The 19190-nt window shown below is 44.2% G+C and overlaps 1 protein-coding gene across 4 annotated transcripts in view; it reads right to left on the bottom strand.

Annotated features, from left to right (window-relative positions):
• Window positions 1-19190, bottom strand: part of MAGI3 (membrane associated guanylate kinase, WW and PDZ domain containing 3) — a 68197-nt gene that overhangs the window by 13648 nt on the left and 35359 nt on the right. For 3 of the 4 annotated variants that reach the window (XM_051808528.1, XM_051808530.1, XM_051808531.1), the window contains exons 3-15: window positions 18947-19066; window positions 17203-17412; window positions 15747-15921; window positions 14846-14925; window positions 13359-13416; window positions 12222-12316; window positions 11429-11617; window positions 9468-10079; window positions 8421-8452; window positions 6263-6416; window positions 5592-5683; window positions 3818-4010; window positions 2926-3111 (exon numbers count right to left, since the gene is read on the bottom strand). In XM_051808528.1, the coding sequence (XP_051664488.1) occupies window positions 2926-3111; window positions 3818-4010; window positions 5592-5683; window positions 6263-6416; window positions 8421-8452; window positions 9468-10079; window positions 11429-11617; window positions 12222-12316; window positions 13359-13416; window positions 14846-14925; window positions 15747-15921; window positions 17203-17412; window positions 18947-19066 (2196 nt within the window). The remainder of the gene's footprint in view (window positions 1-2925; window positions 3112-3817; window positions 4011-5591; window positions 5684-6262; window positions 6417-8420; window positions 8453-9467; window positions 10080-11428; window positions 11618-12221; window positions 12317-13358; window positions 13417-14845; window positions 14926-15746; window positions 15922-17202; window positions 17413-18946; window positions 19067-19190) is intronic. The other variant, XM_051808529.1, reaches the window with a different exon arrangement.

Below are 19190 nucleotides of genomic sequence, written 5' to 3'. Positions count from 1 at the left end.
TGGATATCCAGTGTAACACAGAAATCTGGATGCAGGGGTAAACTCTTCCTCCTTGCAACTGAAAATTAACCCTTAAACACACTTCAAAGAGAAATCAAATGTGTCCTGCCAGGGACTGACTCAGTAACCTGGTGAGGAACTCAGCAGTGACCCTGAGCACACCCAGCAAGGTGTGTTACATCAGCTCTGCACAGACCTCATCCCTTGCCCTGCTGAGATGAACCTGCACTTGGAATAATTATCTCCCATTTTATCCAGCTCTCCTGGGTTGGTTCCCTCAGTTCACCCCATAGTGACACTGTGTCCTGCACAGACTCCTCCAGAGGCCAAAGCAACGGGGCCAGAACAGACAGAATGGGGAAAAGAGAAAATTTTAGGAAAAGCAGAAGGCAAAAAAGACTGATTTCAGTTCCTTTCCCAGAGGTGAACACAGAGGCAGAGCTACAGGCAGGAGGAGGGAGGGATGCTCCACTCCAGCACCTCTCCCATGGCTCAGCTTCACCTGTGGCTCCTGTGCTCTCCCCACCACGAGCTGTGCTGGTGCTCAGGAAGGGATCCTGTTTTATGGTTTGCTGCCCTAACATCATGCCTGCAGAATGCCCTGGGCAGCCAGGGAGCTGCCATGGTGACAGGAGAGACCTTCCAAAACCTGGGGCAAGGAGTGCTCGTGGAGCTGCCCCTGTGCTGACGTGGCCCCGACAGAGCAGATCTGCATCACATGAAAGCACAGCAGTCAGCAGCTTTCCCAGGCATCCAAAACAGCCTCTCATTCATCTGGATCCCTGAAAGCACATCAGAGTTGGCTCCTGTCCTTCCCAGATCTCTCCTCAGGGCTCGTCTGTGCAGGAACCGCTGCACAGCTCCTTTGTAGCTCATTTCCAAACACCTCCCAGACCAACCTCCACATGTTCCATAAATGCTTTTCCTGGTACTTCATGTGAAAGCCTCTTTGCATCTCCAAGGCCTGAAGCAGGTTTGATGGATACCTGTTTTCCACAGGTGCTGCTCTCCCAAACACACTTTCTCTGAGGAACACCAAGCACCTGCCTGGATTATCAGCTGGCTTTCCAAAACCACCAGAGCAAACCTGAAACACTTCCACAGTGTCACAGACTCCCAGACAAACTGGTTTGGGTTGGAAAGGACCTTAAAGCCCATTTCATTCCACTCCCCCTGCCATGGGCAAGGACACCTTCCACTAGACCAGGCCATGAGCCACCCAGGATTAAAAAGCCACCAAGGATCATTTTAATGAGCCAGCACACACAGAAGTCACTGTGAAGGAACAGACACTGATGCCTTCTAGCCTTTACCATGAGTTTAAATTTTATTTACACTTCCCTTAATAGACTGGTTTTTAAAGTATTATATAAACCTGAGAGCCAACTGTGAAGAGTGAAGCACTGCAGGGTTGCAGACTTAATTGCTGATTACTTGACTTAAAATAGCCTGGCTAAAATATCCTGGCATCTATCCTGAAGAACCCAGGAGCTTCACATTAAACTGTGGCACAGACAAGTTCTGCAGAGCACAGCTTGTGGATGCACCAGTGCCTCTTTGTGTGTTAGAAACAGCCTGGACCACAGGCCTTGTTTCCAGCACTGGAATTGGTTTCAGTTGCCTTCTATTTTCAGTTCTAATATCAAATAAAGATGGATTTGCAGCAGATCTTCAGACAAAAATGCTGTCTGTAGCACAGTTATATTATAATTTATATTGCAGATCATATGAGGAGTGGCTGAGGGAGTTGGGGGGGCTCAGCCTGGAGAAAAGGAGGCTGAGGGGGGACCAGGACCAGACTCTGAATATATGTCATACAAATTCAGCACAATGCTACTTAGAAACAGTTTTTTTCTGTGCTCCTGCTGGTTTTTATTGTGCAGTAAAATGAAGTGAGAAAACAGAAGTGTCTGAGGCTCAATAAAAAAAAAGAGACACTTTCATTACTATGTCTGGAACCAGCTGAGGAAGTTTCAGGTGATTTACACCAAGGAACTAAAGGAACTGAGTATTTCAGGAGTTATCTGTACCTTCATGTCAGTGAATTGGGTTCATTTGTGGGTGACCACCTAAGCCTGTATTTCAAGGGCTGACAGAGATAACCCAAACCTGATGCCAAAAAAAATTAATCCCAGAGATGATCCTACTCATCCCATTGTGCCAAAATGACTTGACATCCTCTCCCTGGCCCTGCCAGGTGAGCAGCAGCCACCAGCATGAGCAACACAAACACACCTGATGGCCCTGAGCAGACCTGCTCCTGTGCAGAACCTTTCCCTGGACTCCAGACCTTCCTGCCAACAGCTTCTCCCTCACTGCTGGTCACATCACTTCTTTTGGTTTAGCTTTTAACCTTGGTTACTTTGCTGTTTATCCTTACAGCTATGCCTGAGCTATGTTCATGTCTCACAACTGCAATACCACACCAGGTTACTTTTTCATTTTGATGAACTTCACAGACACTCTCTGTCTGACAGCAACAACTTCATTGCTTTCCTCCAAGCACTGCAGCCTCTCCTTTCTCAGAGCCCCAGAATAAATCTTACCTGATTAGGTAAAATAAAGCCAAGGCTGAAACTATGCTTCCATTAAAATGCCAGTGAATTAATGAAGTGTGAGAATCTACATCACCACCAAGGCCTGACAAATATCCACATCCCAAACACTGCCCTGTGGCAAGTGCACAGTCCTGTGGACAGCTGGTTGTGTGGGATATACACTCCCCTGCTCCCCATTTATGTCACAGTTGGGTGAAAAGGAGCACAAACAAGAAGCAAGACAGTCCAAGGCTCAGCTGGCTGGGCTGGGACAGGGTGAGGGAAAGGTGACTGTGTGAGTAACACCAACACTGCACAGACAGAGAAATCCCTGGAGAAGCTGCAGCCAGGCTGGGCAGTGGCAGAGCCACCAGGACATGGTACTTACCCCCAGGAGGAGGTTTGTTCTTGGAGGTGAGGATGACAAAGCCAAACCCTTCGTTCTCCTTCCGCTGCAGACGGACATCGTACACCTCCGGGCAGGGCTGGCTGGCAAAGTCCCCCCGGCCGGGGCGGGGAGAGCCATTCTGAGCCAGGACAGGCTGGGCCTCCTCCTCCTCTGCTGGCTTCTCCCCTGGCAGGTAACAGACAGACAACAAATAAGGAACAAACCACACCAAGCAACTCCAGCACAAGTCGGTGGCAGTGCCAGCACAGGGTCACTGATCAGAGCAGGGACCGTCGTCAGCTCTAAATCCCATCCCAGCTCTGTCATTCAGGGAGTCACGGACAATAATCTTCTCTAAACTGCTGATCTGGACACTGATCTAAAACTGCAGAATCACAAGATGCTGCCCTGGATCAGCTCTGGTTTGAATGCTACATGATGATGCCAAAAGACTTGAGAACACGACACGTGGAAGGTTCCCTGTCCGTGGCAGGGGCTTGGGATGAGATGAGCTTTATTCTTTTCCAACCCAACTCGTTCCATGATGTACAGAAAACAGACTGGGTTATTACTCGATTTTCATAGCTTTAGTGGCTGTTTTAACTACTACCTGTAAAAAGGTTTGAAGAAATCACCCCTACATCATAATTTTCAGAGCCTTCCCTGTGCGAGCAGTTCAAATTAGCAACCACCAGAGCATCAGTTTATTAAATTCTGCTTTTCTCCACTTACTCAGAGCTACAGCTGACCTTCCTCAATCTCAGGCTGCTCAGCTCTAGTGCAACAATTAAAGACTGAAATAAATGATTTCAGAGCAGCTTCAGTGGATGTGCTCACAAGCCCCCAAGTGCTCTGTGTGTCCTGCAGCCCCTCTGGGCAGTCAGACACCTACCTCCAAAGAAGATCTTCCTCCTGACTGTGAGCAGGACCTGCCCATTCCGTGCAGCACTGGTCATCAAATCCAGAACCTGCTTGTGGGACTTCCCTTTCACGGGGACCCCGTCGATGCACATCAGCTCGTCCGCCGCCCGCAGCCGCCCGTCCTTCTCTGCTGCTCCCAGGGGGATGATGGCCCCGATGTAAATCTGTCACAGAGCACAGGAAAGGGAACAGGGACTCAGCACAACACGTAATGCTTGGAATCCAGGTGAATCCAGGCTGATGAGGGTTTTGGGGAAGACGTTTTTAATGATTATCTCCCTGTCCAGCTCCAGCAGAAATGCAGCCAGTGAGTGTGCTCTGCACAGGCTGACCCAGGAGACAATCCAGGAGCTCAAAGCACTCAATACATACTTTTTTAAAAGTTTTGGGGGATTTCTAACCCTCATTTTCACGAATTCTGCTCCCTTGAGAATATCTGTCAGCTTGCTAAAAAGCCCAACCTTTGACATGAGCAAACACTTTTAACATATGTGATTTCTCAGAACCAGTGAAACAAAAGCCTCTGTCACCCATTCTACTTATTCCACTTTATTTGTTTTACCAGGAGTGGGCCAGAGTTTTTGGGGAGGAAGTAAAAGCTTTTGAAAGAACTCAAATTTATTTCTGAGAAGCTGCTTAGACAGCTCCACGCTCCAAGTTGTCTCAGTGCTCAGCTCTAGGTGATTAGATAATGAATTCAAACATTATCAATTCTGTCTGCCCCCACCTCAGAAAGTGCTACTAAATATAACACAGATAAGAACACCACACTCTATTTCATATGCTAGAATCACTTTCAGATTAAAGGAAAGATTGAGGATAATTACAGCCAGTGCTGTTGGAGGTTAAGCAATGGTGGGCAGCTCATCTGTGCACAGCACTCATGACATCAGCTCCACACTTCCCAACAGCTATGGCTGTTATGGAAACAAAACACCACAAATGCTATAAAAAAAGTGCAGCAGAAGTAACATTCTTTGGGTTTGCTCTTTTCTTTAAATGCATGTTAGGGAGGGGAGGTTAAATAAAAAAAAAAAAAAAAAAGCTAGCACAGGATCACAGCTGGGAATGGAAAAACTGAATTCCTTCACTGTAATCAGAAAACAATCTGTGTATCTATTCCAAAAGGTTTTCCTCTTCACTTGACAGCTGAAGGAAAGGCCCCTGACATGCAGTGCTTCTTCCCAAAGAGAAATCTTTGCATTTTTGGACATAGAGGGCAATCTTTTGGGAGAATGGACTATCCAGGGGTGTCTGCACTGGCACCTGCCCAGCTGCCTCCAACTCCTTGCACTTCTAAAGGCTCAGTGGGAAAAGTGGGATGCCTGGTGGGATTCTGGCAGGGTGAGCAGCCCCTTCCTTCCACTCCACTGCTCTGGGGATGTGGAGCATTAAATCCCAGGAATGTTCTGTGCCAAGGCCACCACTGGGATCAGGTGGCAACGGGCAAAGGTTGGGCACCAGCAGAGCCCTTTTGAGGGCTCCTGGGACACAACAACAGCTGCAGAAACACCACTGGCCTCATCAGCCTGACAGAAAACCACTGCCAAAGACAGGCTGGGGACTGAAGGCAGCCACAAAGAGGGGAAAAGAAAGGTAATCTGGATTAACTCCTGACCTTTGAAAGGCAGGCACTGAACTGATCAATTTTGCCATCACTGAACTGTCTGGAATGCTGGGAAGTGAGGATTACAGAGGATCACTCTGACAGGAACACACAGGTAACACTGAACAGGTCCACTTACAGGCTGATCCGGCCCGTCCCCTCCAAGCACCCGGAAACCAAAGCCTGACTCTTGTTTTCGCAGGAAAACATCCAAATCTCTTGTGTTTGGAGCTGAGAAAAAACATTTCAAAACATGTAAGGAGCTAATCTTGGATTACTGAAGGATTATGCTTTGGTGGTGCATTCTGAGGTGTCTTATTGACAGAACACAGTAACCAGAAATACAGTAAATAATAAAACAGCCAGATATTCAGTGATGTTCTCTTTCCAAGTGGGAAAAATCAATTTTCAAAAGAGAAATCACAGCTACATTCATGCAGTGGGCCAGGATAAAAGCCAGTCTAACACAGCTCAGAGCTACTTCTATAAACTCTGAAAAGGGCAGCTTTACTTCAGGACTAGATCATCCTCAAGACCATTTCTGTAATTAACTGTTTTACTGCAAATACAGTTAAAACATTTTAATTATTTTTTAAAGAACATTTTAATTGTTTTTTTTTTTAAATGTGTTCCAAAGTTTTCTGATTCCTGCATGAATTATGCATTTTTTGAAACTTTTTATCCACAGGAGGCTAACAAAATTTTATCCACAGAAGGTTAACAGAGTAACAAAGTCTCAGTAGTTTTACCACACATATGACAAAGAAAAAATTCCTTCATAATCGAGTATTTTCAAGTTGATTTACTCACGTTTGTCCTCATAAATAGTCTTAGACTTCAGGTAGACTTCAGAAGGGTCCAGTTTGGGAGAGCCTGATCGCACAGCAGAGGGTGGGAAGGGCATGGGCTGTGGGATGGGATCACTGACAGCTTCCAAACTCCCTGAACTGTCCTGCTTGTCCTTCTGAAACACACCCCACCCACAAAATCCAGATTAAACCAAAGCAGAACTGAACTTGTGGGGGCAAAGACAAGGAACACCAAGCAGAAGAGAAACAAGGGAACAGGGGAATAAAATTGTGACTCAGTGTAGATTTTCCAGTGGATTTGTCTGACCAGAGGACTGAAGTCTCCCCCTGTGGGACACAGATTTCTACTGGAGACTGGGCTGAGAAAGGGGTTTGAAGGGGCTGCTGCCCAGAGAGGAGTGAAGCTGGGCAGATCCTGGTGGTTACCAACACATGGGATGAAGTGGGATGCACAGGACAGTCATGGTTGGAGAAGACCCCAAATCCTTGCCAGGCACCTGCTGGGCTCTGGAGCTCAGTCCAGGCCCATGGGCACACACTGCTTCACCAGGGGCACTGTCTCCTGCCCTCTGCCAAGGACATCCCCACGAGCACCAGGGGTGTTCCCAGCCAACACCAGCAGTGCCAAAGGCAGTGGAAACACAGGCCAGGAGGACACACCTGGGTAGTTTGAGGCATTAGAATTCACTATTTGCCTTTTCATGATCTGAGAGCTGCAACAGTCCTGTCAGTATTTCCCAAAGAAAGGACACCAACCATCCTTGTGGTCTCTCACCCTGATTTCCAATGAATTGTGCATTAAAGTAACTCCAAATACTTACTCTGGGCAGAAACCCAGCCTGGAAAACTTGCACGTGGCTGAACCACAGCACGAGCAGAGCAGAGTTAGATCTGCCCTTTCACCAAGAGCACAAGAAACTGCCCTGAGCCATTCAGCAGTTTGACACTTCTTGTATGTTTGTTTATAAACACAAGAACTTGCCCTTTTTAAGTGAGTTATTTTGCCACACTGCTTAATGCCACTGAGCATCGAGTGCTCCATGGGCTCCTGCACGTGTTGGAAGAGAATGCCAGTCCCCAAATCCAAAGTATTTTTAGCATGGGAGCCACACTGCCAGGGCCTGTGCCCTCCAACTGCAGGGATTTCTGCCCTGATTTATTCAGGGTGGGCAGCTGGATGCTTGCAAGGGATGGAATCTGCAGATCTTATTGAGCACAGTCTGCTGAACACGTGTGTCTGTGTTATCCCACTGCTGGGATACGACTCCAGCACCCAAACAGCAGGATAAAGATAGAAAGAGAAGCTACATCCACATTGTGGTAATGGGGTTCTCCTCAAATGCACTGATTTGTTCTGTACAAGAAGCATTTTTAAAGAAACAGCTGTGCTCAAGTAGCCTAATTTATAACAGAAACATGCATGGCAAACATATGCATTAATATCAGCATTATTAAATCAGAGGGTATTTTATTAAGCCCGAGGATTCTTTACTGAGCTAATATATAGCAAAGATGGCCCAACAGATTGAACTTCCAAGAGTATCAAGCCAGAAATGCACAGCTACACAGAGACCTGCTGAAAATATGGATCCAAAGATAAGCATTTCCAGAAGGGAGCACTAACCAGTCCATTAATTCTGTGTGAGGATTGAGAAGAATCAAAGTATCATAAACTTCCTTTAGAAATCCCATTCCACTTTAATAATTAGCAATGAAAAAAAGTAGATACACTCTATTTTGTTTCCCTTTTAATGAGTACTCTGACAGCAGCTGCTTAAAGACAAAGAATTTGTGCCTGCCAAGTAGACGTGGTTTTGCTAAAGCATTTTGTAGATTATTACAGGGAATAAAATCCAGAGGAAATGAGATTACAAAGCAGGTCAGAGCATGCACACAATCAGCCATTTCAGAAAGTAATGGCAGAACTTGATAATCATGAAAAACCAACAATATTACACTTATCATCATACCAGACTTTTGCTGTATTCTTGATTCTTCAGTAGTAATAAGAGAGATATCCATCATCTCCATTAAACAGCTCAAAAACCTCAAAGGAATATTTCCTGTTCATTAGACCATATTTAAGAGTCTGTTTTGCAACCCTAAACCCCTGAATATTCTCCATTAAAAACCAAGTTAAATACATCCCCAATACTCACCCCTTTGGCAGTTTTAGTAGGTGAGGGTGGACCTGAAGAAAATAGAAAGTAATTTCAATAGTAGGTTCCTAAAAGTTTAAACAACATTATAGCAATATAATCAGCTCCTCCTGGGGTGAAAACAGTAACTTCTGCTTCACTCTTCTTTGAAGTGACAAAGTGACCAAAACCATCACTTCAGAGAAGTCTCAATTAGAATTGAAAGCTGTACAACAATGAAAAATATCTATTTCTCTGTTTGCTAAACACTGGTCAGTCAACCAAATCACCCATCAGTTCCTGGGATAAGCAGACTTGTGAATTTGTCTGAGGGAATTTCACTTGCTACAAAGAAATCTAATTATTCCCTTAGCTTATTAGGGAATAATAGCATTTCTACAGAAAAAGACCTGGAGATTCTTGCAAATATCAGTGACTGAAGTGACACTCTACATAAAGCCTGAAGAGACACTGAGCAGCCATGAGCTGCTTCATAATCCACTCAGCTCCCTCTGAGAAACACACACTCTGTACTACAGTTTTCGGGGAGAAGGTGCATCGTGGTCTGTGACTGACAGTCAGTGCAGGGGTATAAATATGCAAATGAAAAATCAGAATTTTTCTGCTATTCCCAGTGATCAGCTCCACCTCTGTTGATGCTCCTTCTTATCTCCTGCAATCCCCTGTCCATTGCAGCCACAGTTACTGGAATGCATTTGGAGAGCCTCAGGAAACTCAGTCCCATCATATGCTTTGCATTATGCTGGAGACCACGTGTTTGCTTTAGCACTCCCCAGATACTTGGAAGAGACAGTGCATAAACATATCATCATATAACTTTGGGGAAAAAAAAGAAAAAGAGAAGAAAAACCAAACCAAAACCCCAAACAAAACCCTAGCAACCCCAAAAGCTCAGGGGGATAAATTAAACTCAGAACATAACAGCTCAGAGTCATAATGAGCTGCTGCTTAGCTGTCAAGGCTGGACACGATTTAGGGATCACACTAAAAAAGGGACTTTATGAAAAGCTTATAACCAACATGATAACTGTAAATGTATGTCTGTACCTCCTCTTAAGATAAGCAGTGGCACCTCTGCCCCTACTGGGAACTGCTTGAGCACCTCCACCACCTGCAGGTGGGTCAAGCTCTGCACGTTCTGGTGGCAGATCTCCTTGATGACGTCGCCTTTCTGCAGGCCCTGGCACCACTGGCTGTCCAAAATCATCTTCACCTTCTGCCCCGTGGGGCTGTCTGCGATGGCAAACCCGAACCCTTTGGGCCCTTTGAGCAGGGGGATGGTGACCAGCTCTGGCTGGGAGCCCCCCGAGGAGGCCAGGGAGACCCTCTGCTCCGCCGCGTCCATGGAGGGGCCGTTCAGGCGCCCGTTGACCAACATGGGGCCCATTTTCCCATTCTGGTCCAACACAACTGTCCCTGCTATCAAATCTTGGCTGGGCACAGCAGCATCTCCTCCCTTGGCCACGGGAGGGCCGTTGATGATGGGTGTGGCTGTCACGATATCCACCACGGGGTCCTCGGTGTCGTCAGGGAGGGGGTAACCCCGACACAGGGTCATGTTCACATACTGATTGACAGGAACCAGCTGGAACATCTGCACAACATCTGCATGGGTATGGCCAAGCACACAGCTCCCATTGATGTCCACGATGACATCACCTGTTGCAAAAGGAAGTTCAACAGCGTCAGAAACAGAAGCAAAACCACCCACACCTGGAGCCAAGAACAAAAGCCTTACCTGGAGGAAATCACTGGGCAGGCTTCAAACTAATTGGCTCCTGGCTAATGCTGCCAAAAAGCACGCAGGATTTCCTCTCTGCTTTTATTCTATTTCATCTCAGAACACAGTGTGCTAAATATATAAAGTTTAATCTGCAGCAGATTTAAAAAATGATACTGTGCAGCCACGGGAGATGAAGCAGAGCACGCACACTCCTGCAAGCAGATGTCTTCTGCCTTAATTCATATTGTCCAGCATCCTAAACCCAATCCAGAATAAATCGGATTTTTTTTGGCCCTGTGTTTATTTTAGGACTGGCTGAACTTAAGCTAGGATTGCACCCATACACATTCCATACTATTACACTGCTGCCACACGTGGCTCAGAACGCATTTTCAAAATAAGTGAAAGTGGGTTTCGGATCCTGAAACCTTGTTTTGTGTTTCCATCATTTTGATGTGAAACTCTGCACGTGCAATACAACATTCCCTGCAGACTGCCTTATCTCTCAAGTGCCTGGGCATCAGTAAAACAGGAACTCTCTTATTATTCTATGAACTGCAACAGGAATAGCTGCACATCTTTTCATTCCAACAGTTCTGCAGGATTGTTTTCACTTTTACAGAGGTGGAACATGAACCACACGCAAACAAGTTCAAATAATATGTCAGCAACAGAACAGGAAATTGTTTCACAAGTAAATAGAATTAAATCATTCAAAAGTCTTCTTATCTGAAGAGTTTATGTGATACATAAAGAAGCATTTTGCCTTTTCTAGTATGTAAACTATATAGTAAGCTGAACTTAATTAAACATATAGTAACAATGAAAAAGTGTGCAAGTCTTCATGGATTGCAGGAACCCTCATCTCTCTTCTTTCCTCACTTGGCCAGCTCACACAGCTTTGCTTCCTCATTCCTGCTGCTGGTTTTTTGCAGTTTTAATATTTGGTGCTACGTTTTTTGGCAGCAATGAAGCAAAACACAGACCAGGATTCAGTAACACTGTTTTTCCTTTATGTATAGAGAGGGAACAAGTCTGTGAACAACCACGAAGTCAAATGTCTTAGCTAAAGTACTGAAATCTTCAGAAGTGTCCTCAAAGTAGATTTTTATCTAGAACATTGCTTCTTTTCTTTTTCAGCCACTGCTCTGCACAGATCTTTCACAAATCTGAAAACTATTTCATTTAGTGAGGATGTGGATGGAGTCACCCAACCTCCTGTGCCTCGAGCTGTGCTCTCCAAAGCACCCCAGGAAATGGAAGTTTTAGAGAAATAATACTTGACCTGGAGCAATTCTCCCATCTTGTGCAGCAGGTCCATCCTTTAACACATTCTTCACCTGGAGAAACTCATCAGGCCTGTCCCCTCCGATGATTGTGAAGCCAAATCCCATGGTGCTTTTTTTCAGGGATGTCCTTATAAGTGCTCCTGTGAGCTGGGATGGATCTCGAGTGAAGAGAGACTTCCCTGGTCCTTTTGAATTAGGGAATAGAGAGACAGGAAACCAGGGTTAGCTCTGGTAAGTTTTGTGTTTGTTTTCTAAAGTGTCACGAAGGTTAATGATTTGTTTATTGCTGGTTAATCTCTGCAGCACCATTGGGGAGTAAACAAACAGGACAGTGTTACAATAATTTCCCACCTGGGTTTAGGGAATGGAAAAAAATAAGAGGTTTTTAGAACAGATTGTAACAGAGCTGTATCTAAACCTCCCACCTCGAATTCCCAGTTGTAATCCTTGAATACCAAGCTTAAAGTAAATCAAAAGCATGAAAACTCCAGGTGTGGTTTTACCTGCATCTTCCAGCTGGCTCTTCTAACCCTCCACACATCCCAAAGCTGCTTATGACAACCAGCTTCAGAATGATCAAAATGATTTAAAAGCAGGCTTAGTACCTCAGTTCAATCTTCACATTAAAAAATCCTTCAAAAAAACCCCTACAGATTTGGGAGGGCAGCACTGCAGTGGCCAGCAAAAAGACAAGGCTATAATGCCTTGATGAATTCCCAAACTGGGTACTTACAAAGCACACCTGCAGATAAAGACAGAAGTGACAAAGAGCACAATAATCAGTGATACCTGATTTGGAAGGGCCAGCATCAGCCTGTCCTAGCTGCTTTTTCCTTTTGGCTTCCAATACTGGATTTTCAAACTGAGTTTTCTGGTTAATGTGACTGCAGACACAGAAAAGGCAGGTCAGGGTTTCAGCAGGAAACATTCTGCCTATTGCCCAAAATCCCAACCCCAAAGGATACGTCTACAAACGCTGTTTTTTAATATCTCAGATGAATGCTCTGGAGGAATGAAGGATAAACTCCCATAATCAACCTTGAAAGCATGTTTGTTCTCTCAACAACCTGATTTACTTTGAGAGCCAATAAAATTTTACTCCCTTTAATTACTAGGTAGAGTTATAATAGCTTAGAACTGAGCAAACCTGCTTCTTCTCTTGACCCATCTACTTATAATGTTTACAAACTCAGGCATCACCTTTTTACAGTAGATGCCAGTACAGTACAGAGGGGGAAAAACAGTAAATTTGAGCATAATTTAAATATTTCAGCTTTGCAAAGTGAAAAATGTTTGCTCTTTCTCTGAAGCTACATTTTCAACTCTACCAATTTTCTTCTCCATGGTTAAGGAGAGATTTAATTTCCTCTGGCCTGGAGGAGATTCCAAAGAGCTCTTGCAGCAGTTTAGTGGTTATTTACTTGGCTCTTTGGAGACAGCAATGAGCTACAAGTTATTTTTGCTCTTTTACAGTTACCAGGTGCCACTCTTAAATCAAATGACCTTGTTTTTGTTAAAGCTAAGAAAAATTACATCAGCTCATTCACATTAATAAATTACTTTGGTTGCTACTTGCTTTCCTTCCCCAAATGAAAATACACTCCAGTAAGTCTTCAAGGTCACACCATGAATTGTGCCACATGCCAGTGCTGCAGAAGTTTGTACCATGAACTCACTGCTCCCAGAACTGTTTTTACTGGACATATTTAACACCTTCATAAAATCCCAGAATGGTTTGAGTGGGAAGGGACCTCAAAGCCCATCCAGTTCCACACCCTGCCATGGGCAGGGACACCTTCCACTAGCCCAGGTTGCTCAGAGCTCCATCCAACCTGGCCTTTCACTGCATTACAACCTACACTTATCAAGCATTTGATTATTTCCTGCTCAGTTCATAATGATGTCAAACCAATAACTGGCACTTACTCGACATAGTATGTTCCATACTGAGGGTCTTCTATTTTCTCCCATCCATAAGGAAGTTCTGCAATCAGAAAGACCAAATTCTTCATTACATTGGAAAGCTATCTACAAATATCAGAGTTTTTATGAAAGATCACATAGACTCATGGAAAATATGAGGAAAGTACAGGTCCTATTTTCTTCCTTGATGAAGGTTATGAGTTTGTTCCAGGGAATCTGAAGCTCTGTAACTCTCACTCTTTCTTCCACTAGATGATGGGACTTATATTCAACAAAAATCACACCACTTTAAACATACAATAAACTTAAGGACCTATCTGATAAAGGTCCTGGAAGCTACATGGAAAAAGCTCCTTTCAATGGCAAATTAAAACCTGGTAAGATGGTGCCCAGCAGCTCATGACTGACTGAAGGTGGTAAGCAGTTACCACAGAGGTCAGATTATTCTAGTTATCCTGACTATGGTAATTCAAATATTAGAATAATGGATACAGCCAGGCAGCCAGGTATTTTAAGGATAAATTTGCCCTGCAATCTTGTTGGAGGCTGCCCTAAGTTTGACAGTAACAGGAATTTCCCAAGCATATGACAGCATGTTACCAATTACTAATACCAGCATCACTCCACAGGGTGTGACAAAAAACCCAGTGGGTCTATTCATTTAAATACTGTTCACTTGGATACCCTGCATCTCTGTTTAAAGTGCTCTTTTTTATCCTGTGGTGAGCTGCACATATGTTTAATAAGCAGCAGTGTGCAGCCATTGCTCCAGCTGGCTTTATTATGGATCCGTGGCTGTTGGGCTGGGCAATTTTGGAGCAAGACAGGCTATTCTGAAAGCCTGCCTCAGCTTTTGGAACATGTCAGGCATTTGCTGAAGACAGAGCTATCTGATACTCTTCTCTAGCTGACTAAATTGCCTGGCTATGTTGGAAATGGTTGCAGGAATTGCCTGCAGGCCACTCGTGGACCTGACCTGTGAGGCTTGAAGCGACAGTGGGAGGCATTGAAGGGAGTCAGATTGTTCCCTCTACTTCTGCATTCAAACAAGACATCATGTCACATGCAACAGTTATCATTAGCAATATGTATTATGCCATATCTTCATTATTATTTCTATATTCTGCTATTTATGGGCCTTCTCCTCCTGCCATAATTCCACCCGCACAACAGTGAGATCGTCACTCACGTGCAGCTTCCTCCTTAGCAATGACAGTCACTGGAACAAAACATCTCCTTCTCTGCTCAGGAGTGCAGATAAACCCTTGGTTCAGCCAGATTCTGCTGTTCCAGGGAAAATACACCATAGACTTTCCCAGTCTTATGTAAACTCCTACAGCCACCAAACCAGGGAGACTCAGCACGACGCTGCTCCAGAGTCACCTCGACCAGGAAGAAGCTTCTACCACAGCAGTAATGGATTGTATCCAGCTGGGATAGACTCAGACATTTATCAGTGACAGGTGACAAATGAATTCTGAACATCTCACCTCCATCTTCACAATCTTCAGGGGCTTTGGCCTTCTTACAGAGCCGGGGGTCGAGCCACGTGGTTGTCTTGGTGTTGTGACTGTGGAGCAGAACATGGGCCATTCAAAGAAGAAACTCCCCCAGAATGAAGAAACTTTACTTAAGTATTTACTGTTGTAGGGAAACTGCAGCCTTTAGATAATACAACCTTCATTTGTGCCTCAGTCACATCATAAAACTGCTAAAAAGAAAAGGCACCAGCAGAGTGGAGACTCCCCAGAGACACAAACCCTCTCCCCAGACCCCAAAAGCTCATGTGGGAATAGCAGCTGTCTCTACCTGATAGGAAAAAATATTTTTAGCCTCTTCATGTGCTTAACTCTCAGGGAGGTTTCTGTTTCATTTTTGCCTTGTAATTCACAAATGAGGCAGTTTCACAGGTGCACACATGAGCTGCTTCCCTATCCTGGACTTTCATCTGGGCTGTCTGTATTTTGAAACATGCATTCCCAGCCAAGGAACACAAGCAGAGAAGAAAGAATAAACAAGGTCTCAGATTTCAGAGAAATCTGACATAGTGAAGGTTTCTATAATTATATAATTAAGTTATAAATATATATATATATATTATATAATTAAGTTATAATTCACTTAGCAATACCCACCCAGCTTTGTATTTGTGAGATACAAAACCTATAACAAACAAACTGACTTTGCAGTTTTCCTGCACAGTGGCAATTGCACCAAGTGTGCAACATCAGCAAGGATTTTAACAGCAGGAATATACTTAATTTCATAAAGAACCAGAAGCAGTAAGAGCAGAAAAGAGGTGCAAGAGCAGCAGCAGCTTCCCAAGCTGCAGCCAGCAGCACTCCTCCCCCCCAAGGGCACAGCAAACCCTCCCTGGTGCTGGTTACTCACTCGATGAAGTAGATCATGCCAGTGTCTGTGTAGGCCATCTCCCAGTTCTTGGGAAGGGGTTCCAGGGTTTCATCCCTCGACAAGTAATTTCTGAAGTCCATGTTGCTGCTTGTCTGGTTGTAGCTGGGAACAGGTTTCATCCAGTCAGGAGAATCTGAATGTTTTTCTTTGTTTTCTGCAGTTGTTCAGGGAAAGTGTTACTATTTGTCAGATGCTTATGTTGTTTCTCACAAAGAACCACCCTCTTAATCTGGCTACGAGTGGATGTCAAACACGTCCCTGTATGTGATGTGCATTTTTCCACTTTTTTTTTTCTTTTCAGCTGTGAACTTTGCAAAGCTGACATGAAAACACTGAACTCTGCTCTTCCCCTGCCAAACAGAATTAACCTTGTATTATGTGTCTGAGCCTACCCTGAAAAAAATCAACGCTGGCAGAACTCCAAGTTGACTACACTTTGTTGCTGTTCCTACAGAGAGAGCAGTGTTTGCAATGCCATAATACAACCCCAAAAATCCTACTAATATTCCTCAAAGCACTAGAAGGAAATGCAGAGAAGACCCAAACTGCCAGTAAAACAAACAACATCCCTCCTACAAGCCACAGGCATAAAAAAAAAAAAGTCCCGAAAATCCCTGCAGGAAACTTTAAAATGGAAACCTCCACCCCTCAGAGCTGAGATTATGCTCAGTACCCTCTGTGACATGATGATGCCCACGACCTTCACCCCACCACCAGCCCCTCTGTGGCGTTGCCAGCCCTAAAACTGGCAAGTTTAGGTCAGGTCTGGTCAGTGTAAGTCTGTCTTAAACACTCACACACAGGATCAGCTGCAAATGCAATGTGACAGCTCCTCTCCACCATCAGTTCTTCCCCCTCGAGATGAGTAACCATGACAGCAAAAGGAAAAGGGCATCCTGCCAATCTAGGAAAGGTCCTGCTGGACACTGCTCCAGCCTCAACACACTTGGTTTTATTTCTCTCCACAAGCTCTCCCTGGGTGGTTTCAGGTGGTGTCATAGCTCCCTCAACCAAAATCATCTGAAAATTTTTACAGCACGAGCTGGTGCTGCCCCTTAAACCAATCCCCTCCCTAAAATCTCCCATTTACAAACCCTCAAAATTAAACAATAACATTGACAGAGCACGAATTCTGCCCCGTGAAGGGCTCTGTTTTCTGAAGAGTGGATAAATTTTTCCTTCCTGCTCATGTAACTGGCCCATCCCCAGCACCACATGTTCTCCACAGAGCAGTGCATTCTATGATGCAATTGCACATCTGGCTGGGGGAACAGCTGGTTCTGTTTAAAAGATCATTTCAAAACAGAGCAGAAGCACCAGCCTGAAGAGAAACTGCCTTCAGACTTGAGCAAAACTAAGGAAGCAGGAATGTTATTTGTAAACTCCTTATCCATTTATACAATACTCCAGGGAATGTCTCCCCTTGTCAACCAACCTATCCCTCCGCTGCCATTCACTGCCTCCTTTTCCTCCTCTTCCTCCTCTTCAGGGAGAGAACTTTCCATCCTTTGCATTTTGCTGACAGAAGTGGTTCTTTTCCTCTGTGATTCAGTATCAAAATCATTGTCAAAAAGAACTTGATCCACTGGATCAGGCTGGAAGGGGCTGGGCTCTGCTGGAGGCTTTGGAGTACCGTAAAAATTACCTGAAAATGAAGCAAAAATCAGGCTCAATAAAGCACTGACACTGCTGAAAGCACTGGCAGTGGCTGTGGGTGTTTTGTTGCCCATGTAAAGGTGTTTTGGTGAAAACTGAACTCCTCAAAGAAAACTCCAGCACTATCAAAACCCAATCAACAGTCAAAGCCTATTTATTCCTGCGTTGGCTTTTTGCCAGTGCTGCTATTAAATATCAGAAAACAAGAGGTTTGATTCAAAATTTCTATCCTGCCACAAGTTTTCTAGAGAAAAAGATGGATTTGTTACTTTGTCTGGAATTCACTAATACTCCATAAAGAGACTTGGGGAACAATCTGAGAGAAGCAAAATAGTGAAAATCAATTTTTCTTACTCCATACACTAATTTAACAGAGTAATATGCAAGAACAGAAACACACTGAATTCAAAAAGCAAATTAATTTTGTGCAGAAACATAAAGTATCTATTTACATAAAAGCAGTTAACAAAGAATTGATTTTAAAACCTTCAATTTTCTACTGACAAGACACTTGCTAAACAAAGCTGTTAATATGGCTTCACCTAAAAATGACTTGTACTTGAGAAAAAGGAACAGATTTTTGCCTTCAATATTTTAATCTAAAACACAAAGGAATCATCTGCTGTTTTCTGGAAAAGAATTTCAGCAATTGACCTCTCTCCTGACTGCTCATATGATTTTTATTAAGGAATTGAGAGCACAGCAAGAAAGCTTCCCAGAATTCCTGCTGGGGTAACTTTTAGTGCCTGGATATGGTTTTGACCATGTAAATAAAATAAATAAGAATCCCTTCTGCAAATATCAGTGAGGGTGAGGCTCAGAGTGGGGACAGTCAGATAAAGGGCAGCTAAGGGGAAACAAAAAAGCACTAGTTTAGCCTAAATTTGCTCAGGAGATTTCCACAGAGAGGACAATGTCAACAGTGTGGGACATGGAAAACAAGAGGCACAGAGCCTGTCACAGGATTGTCTACTTAGATAGTTTATTTCCTTTTCTTTTTTCACCACCTTCATTACAGTGTTTTTCCCCACCACATTTAACAAACCCAACTTTGCTCCAGATTTGGACAATCTGGTCTAGTGCTGCTCAATTTTTCACTGGAAAATGCTTTTGTTCCCTGCTGGATCAGAATTCCCCTCGCTTTCTGCCCTTTTGATGCACATCTGTGAGGAGAACGTGGCCCTGTTCTCTGAGCTTTACACAAAATCAGCTGAATTCTGCTCAAATTGTACCAGGTACAGACAAACCTTTTCAGAATGCTTCCAAAAATGCAACGAGGAAAATAATCAGGTGGCATTAAGGCTGGTTGAAAGGACAACCCGTGATTTAGCCCAGAGCTTCAAAACCAAATCACTCCCCCTCTTTTAAAGGTAACCCAAAAATAGACTCACTACTGCCTCTCTGCTACTTTCAGATCATCAAATGGGCAGGAAAAGTGGCACCACAGGAGCTACACTTGGACTGAGATCCTGGACATGAGCAGTGAGCCCTTATTCCCATTCCATTAAACATCACCAACGTACCATCATATGTTCCACTTTCTAGCAAGGCTCCACTTTCTTCCAGTGCTTTAAACTGCTCAACAGGAATGAAATTATAGTCTACCCCAGGGACTTCCCCATCTCTGGGAGCCCTTGTAGTGCCTGCAAAGACAGAGAAAACACTCTTGTAAGATACTTAAGTGCTGCCTGTTACCAAATGCTGCCTGCTGTAAAATTCAGTAAAACAATGTATTTTTGAATCTTTATACAGTGATGTCACTCCAGT

Source organism: Manacus candei, unplaced genomic scaffold (assembly GCF_025592945.1).
Source record: "Manacus candei isolate 608988 ecotype Guabito, Panama unplaced genomic scaffold, ASM2559294v1 h1tg000073l, whole genome shotgun sequence".
NCBI classification, from domain to species: domain Eukaryota; kingdom Metazoa; phylum Chordata; class Aves; order Passeriformes; family Pipridae; genus Manacus; species Manacus candei.
This window is presented reverse-complemented; position numbering and strand designations above follow the sequence as displayed.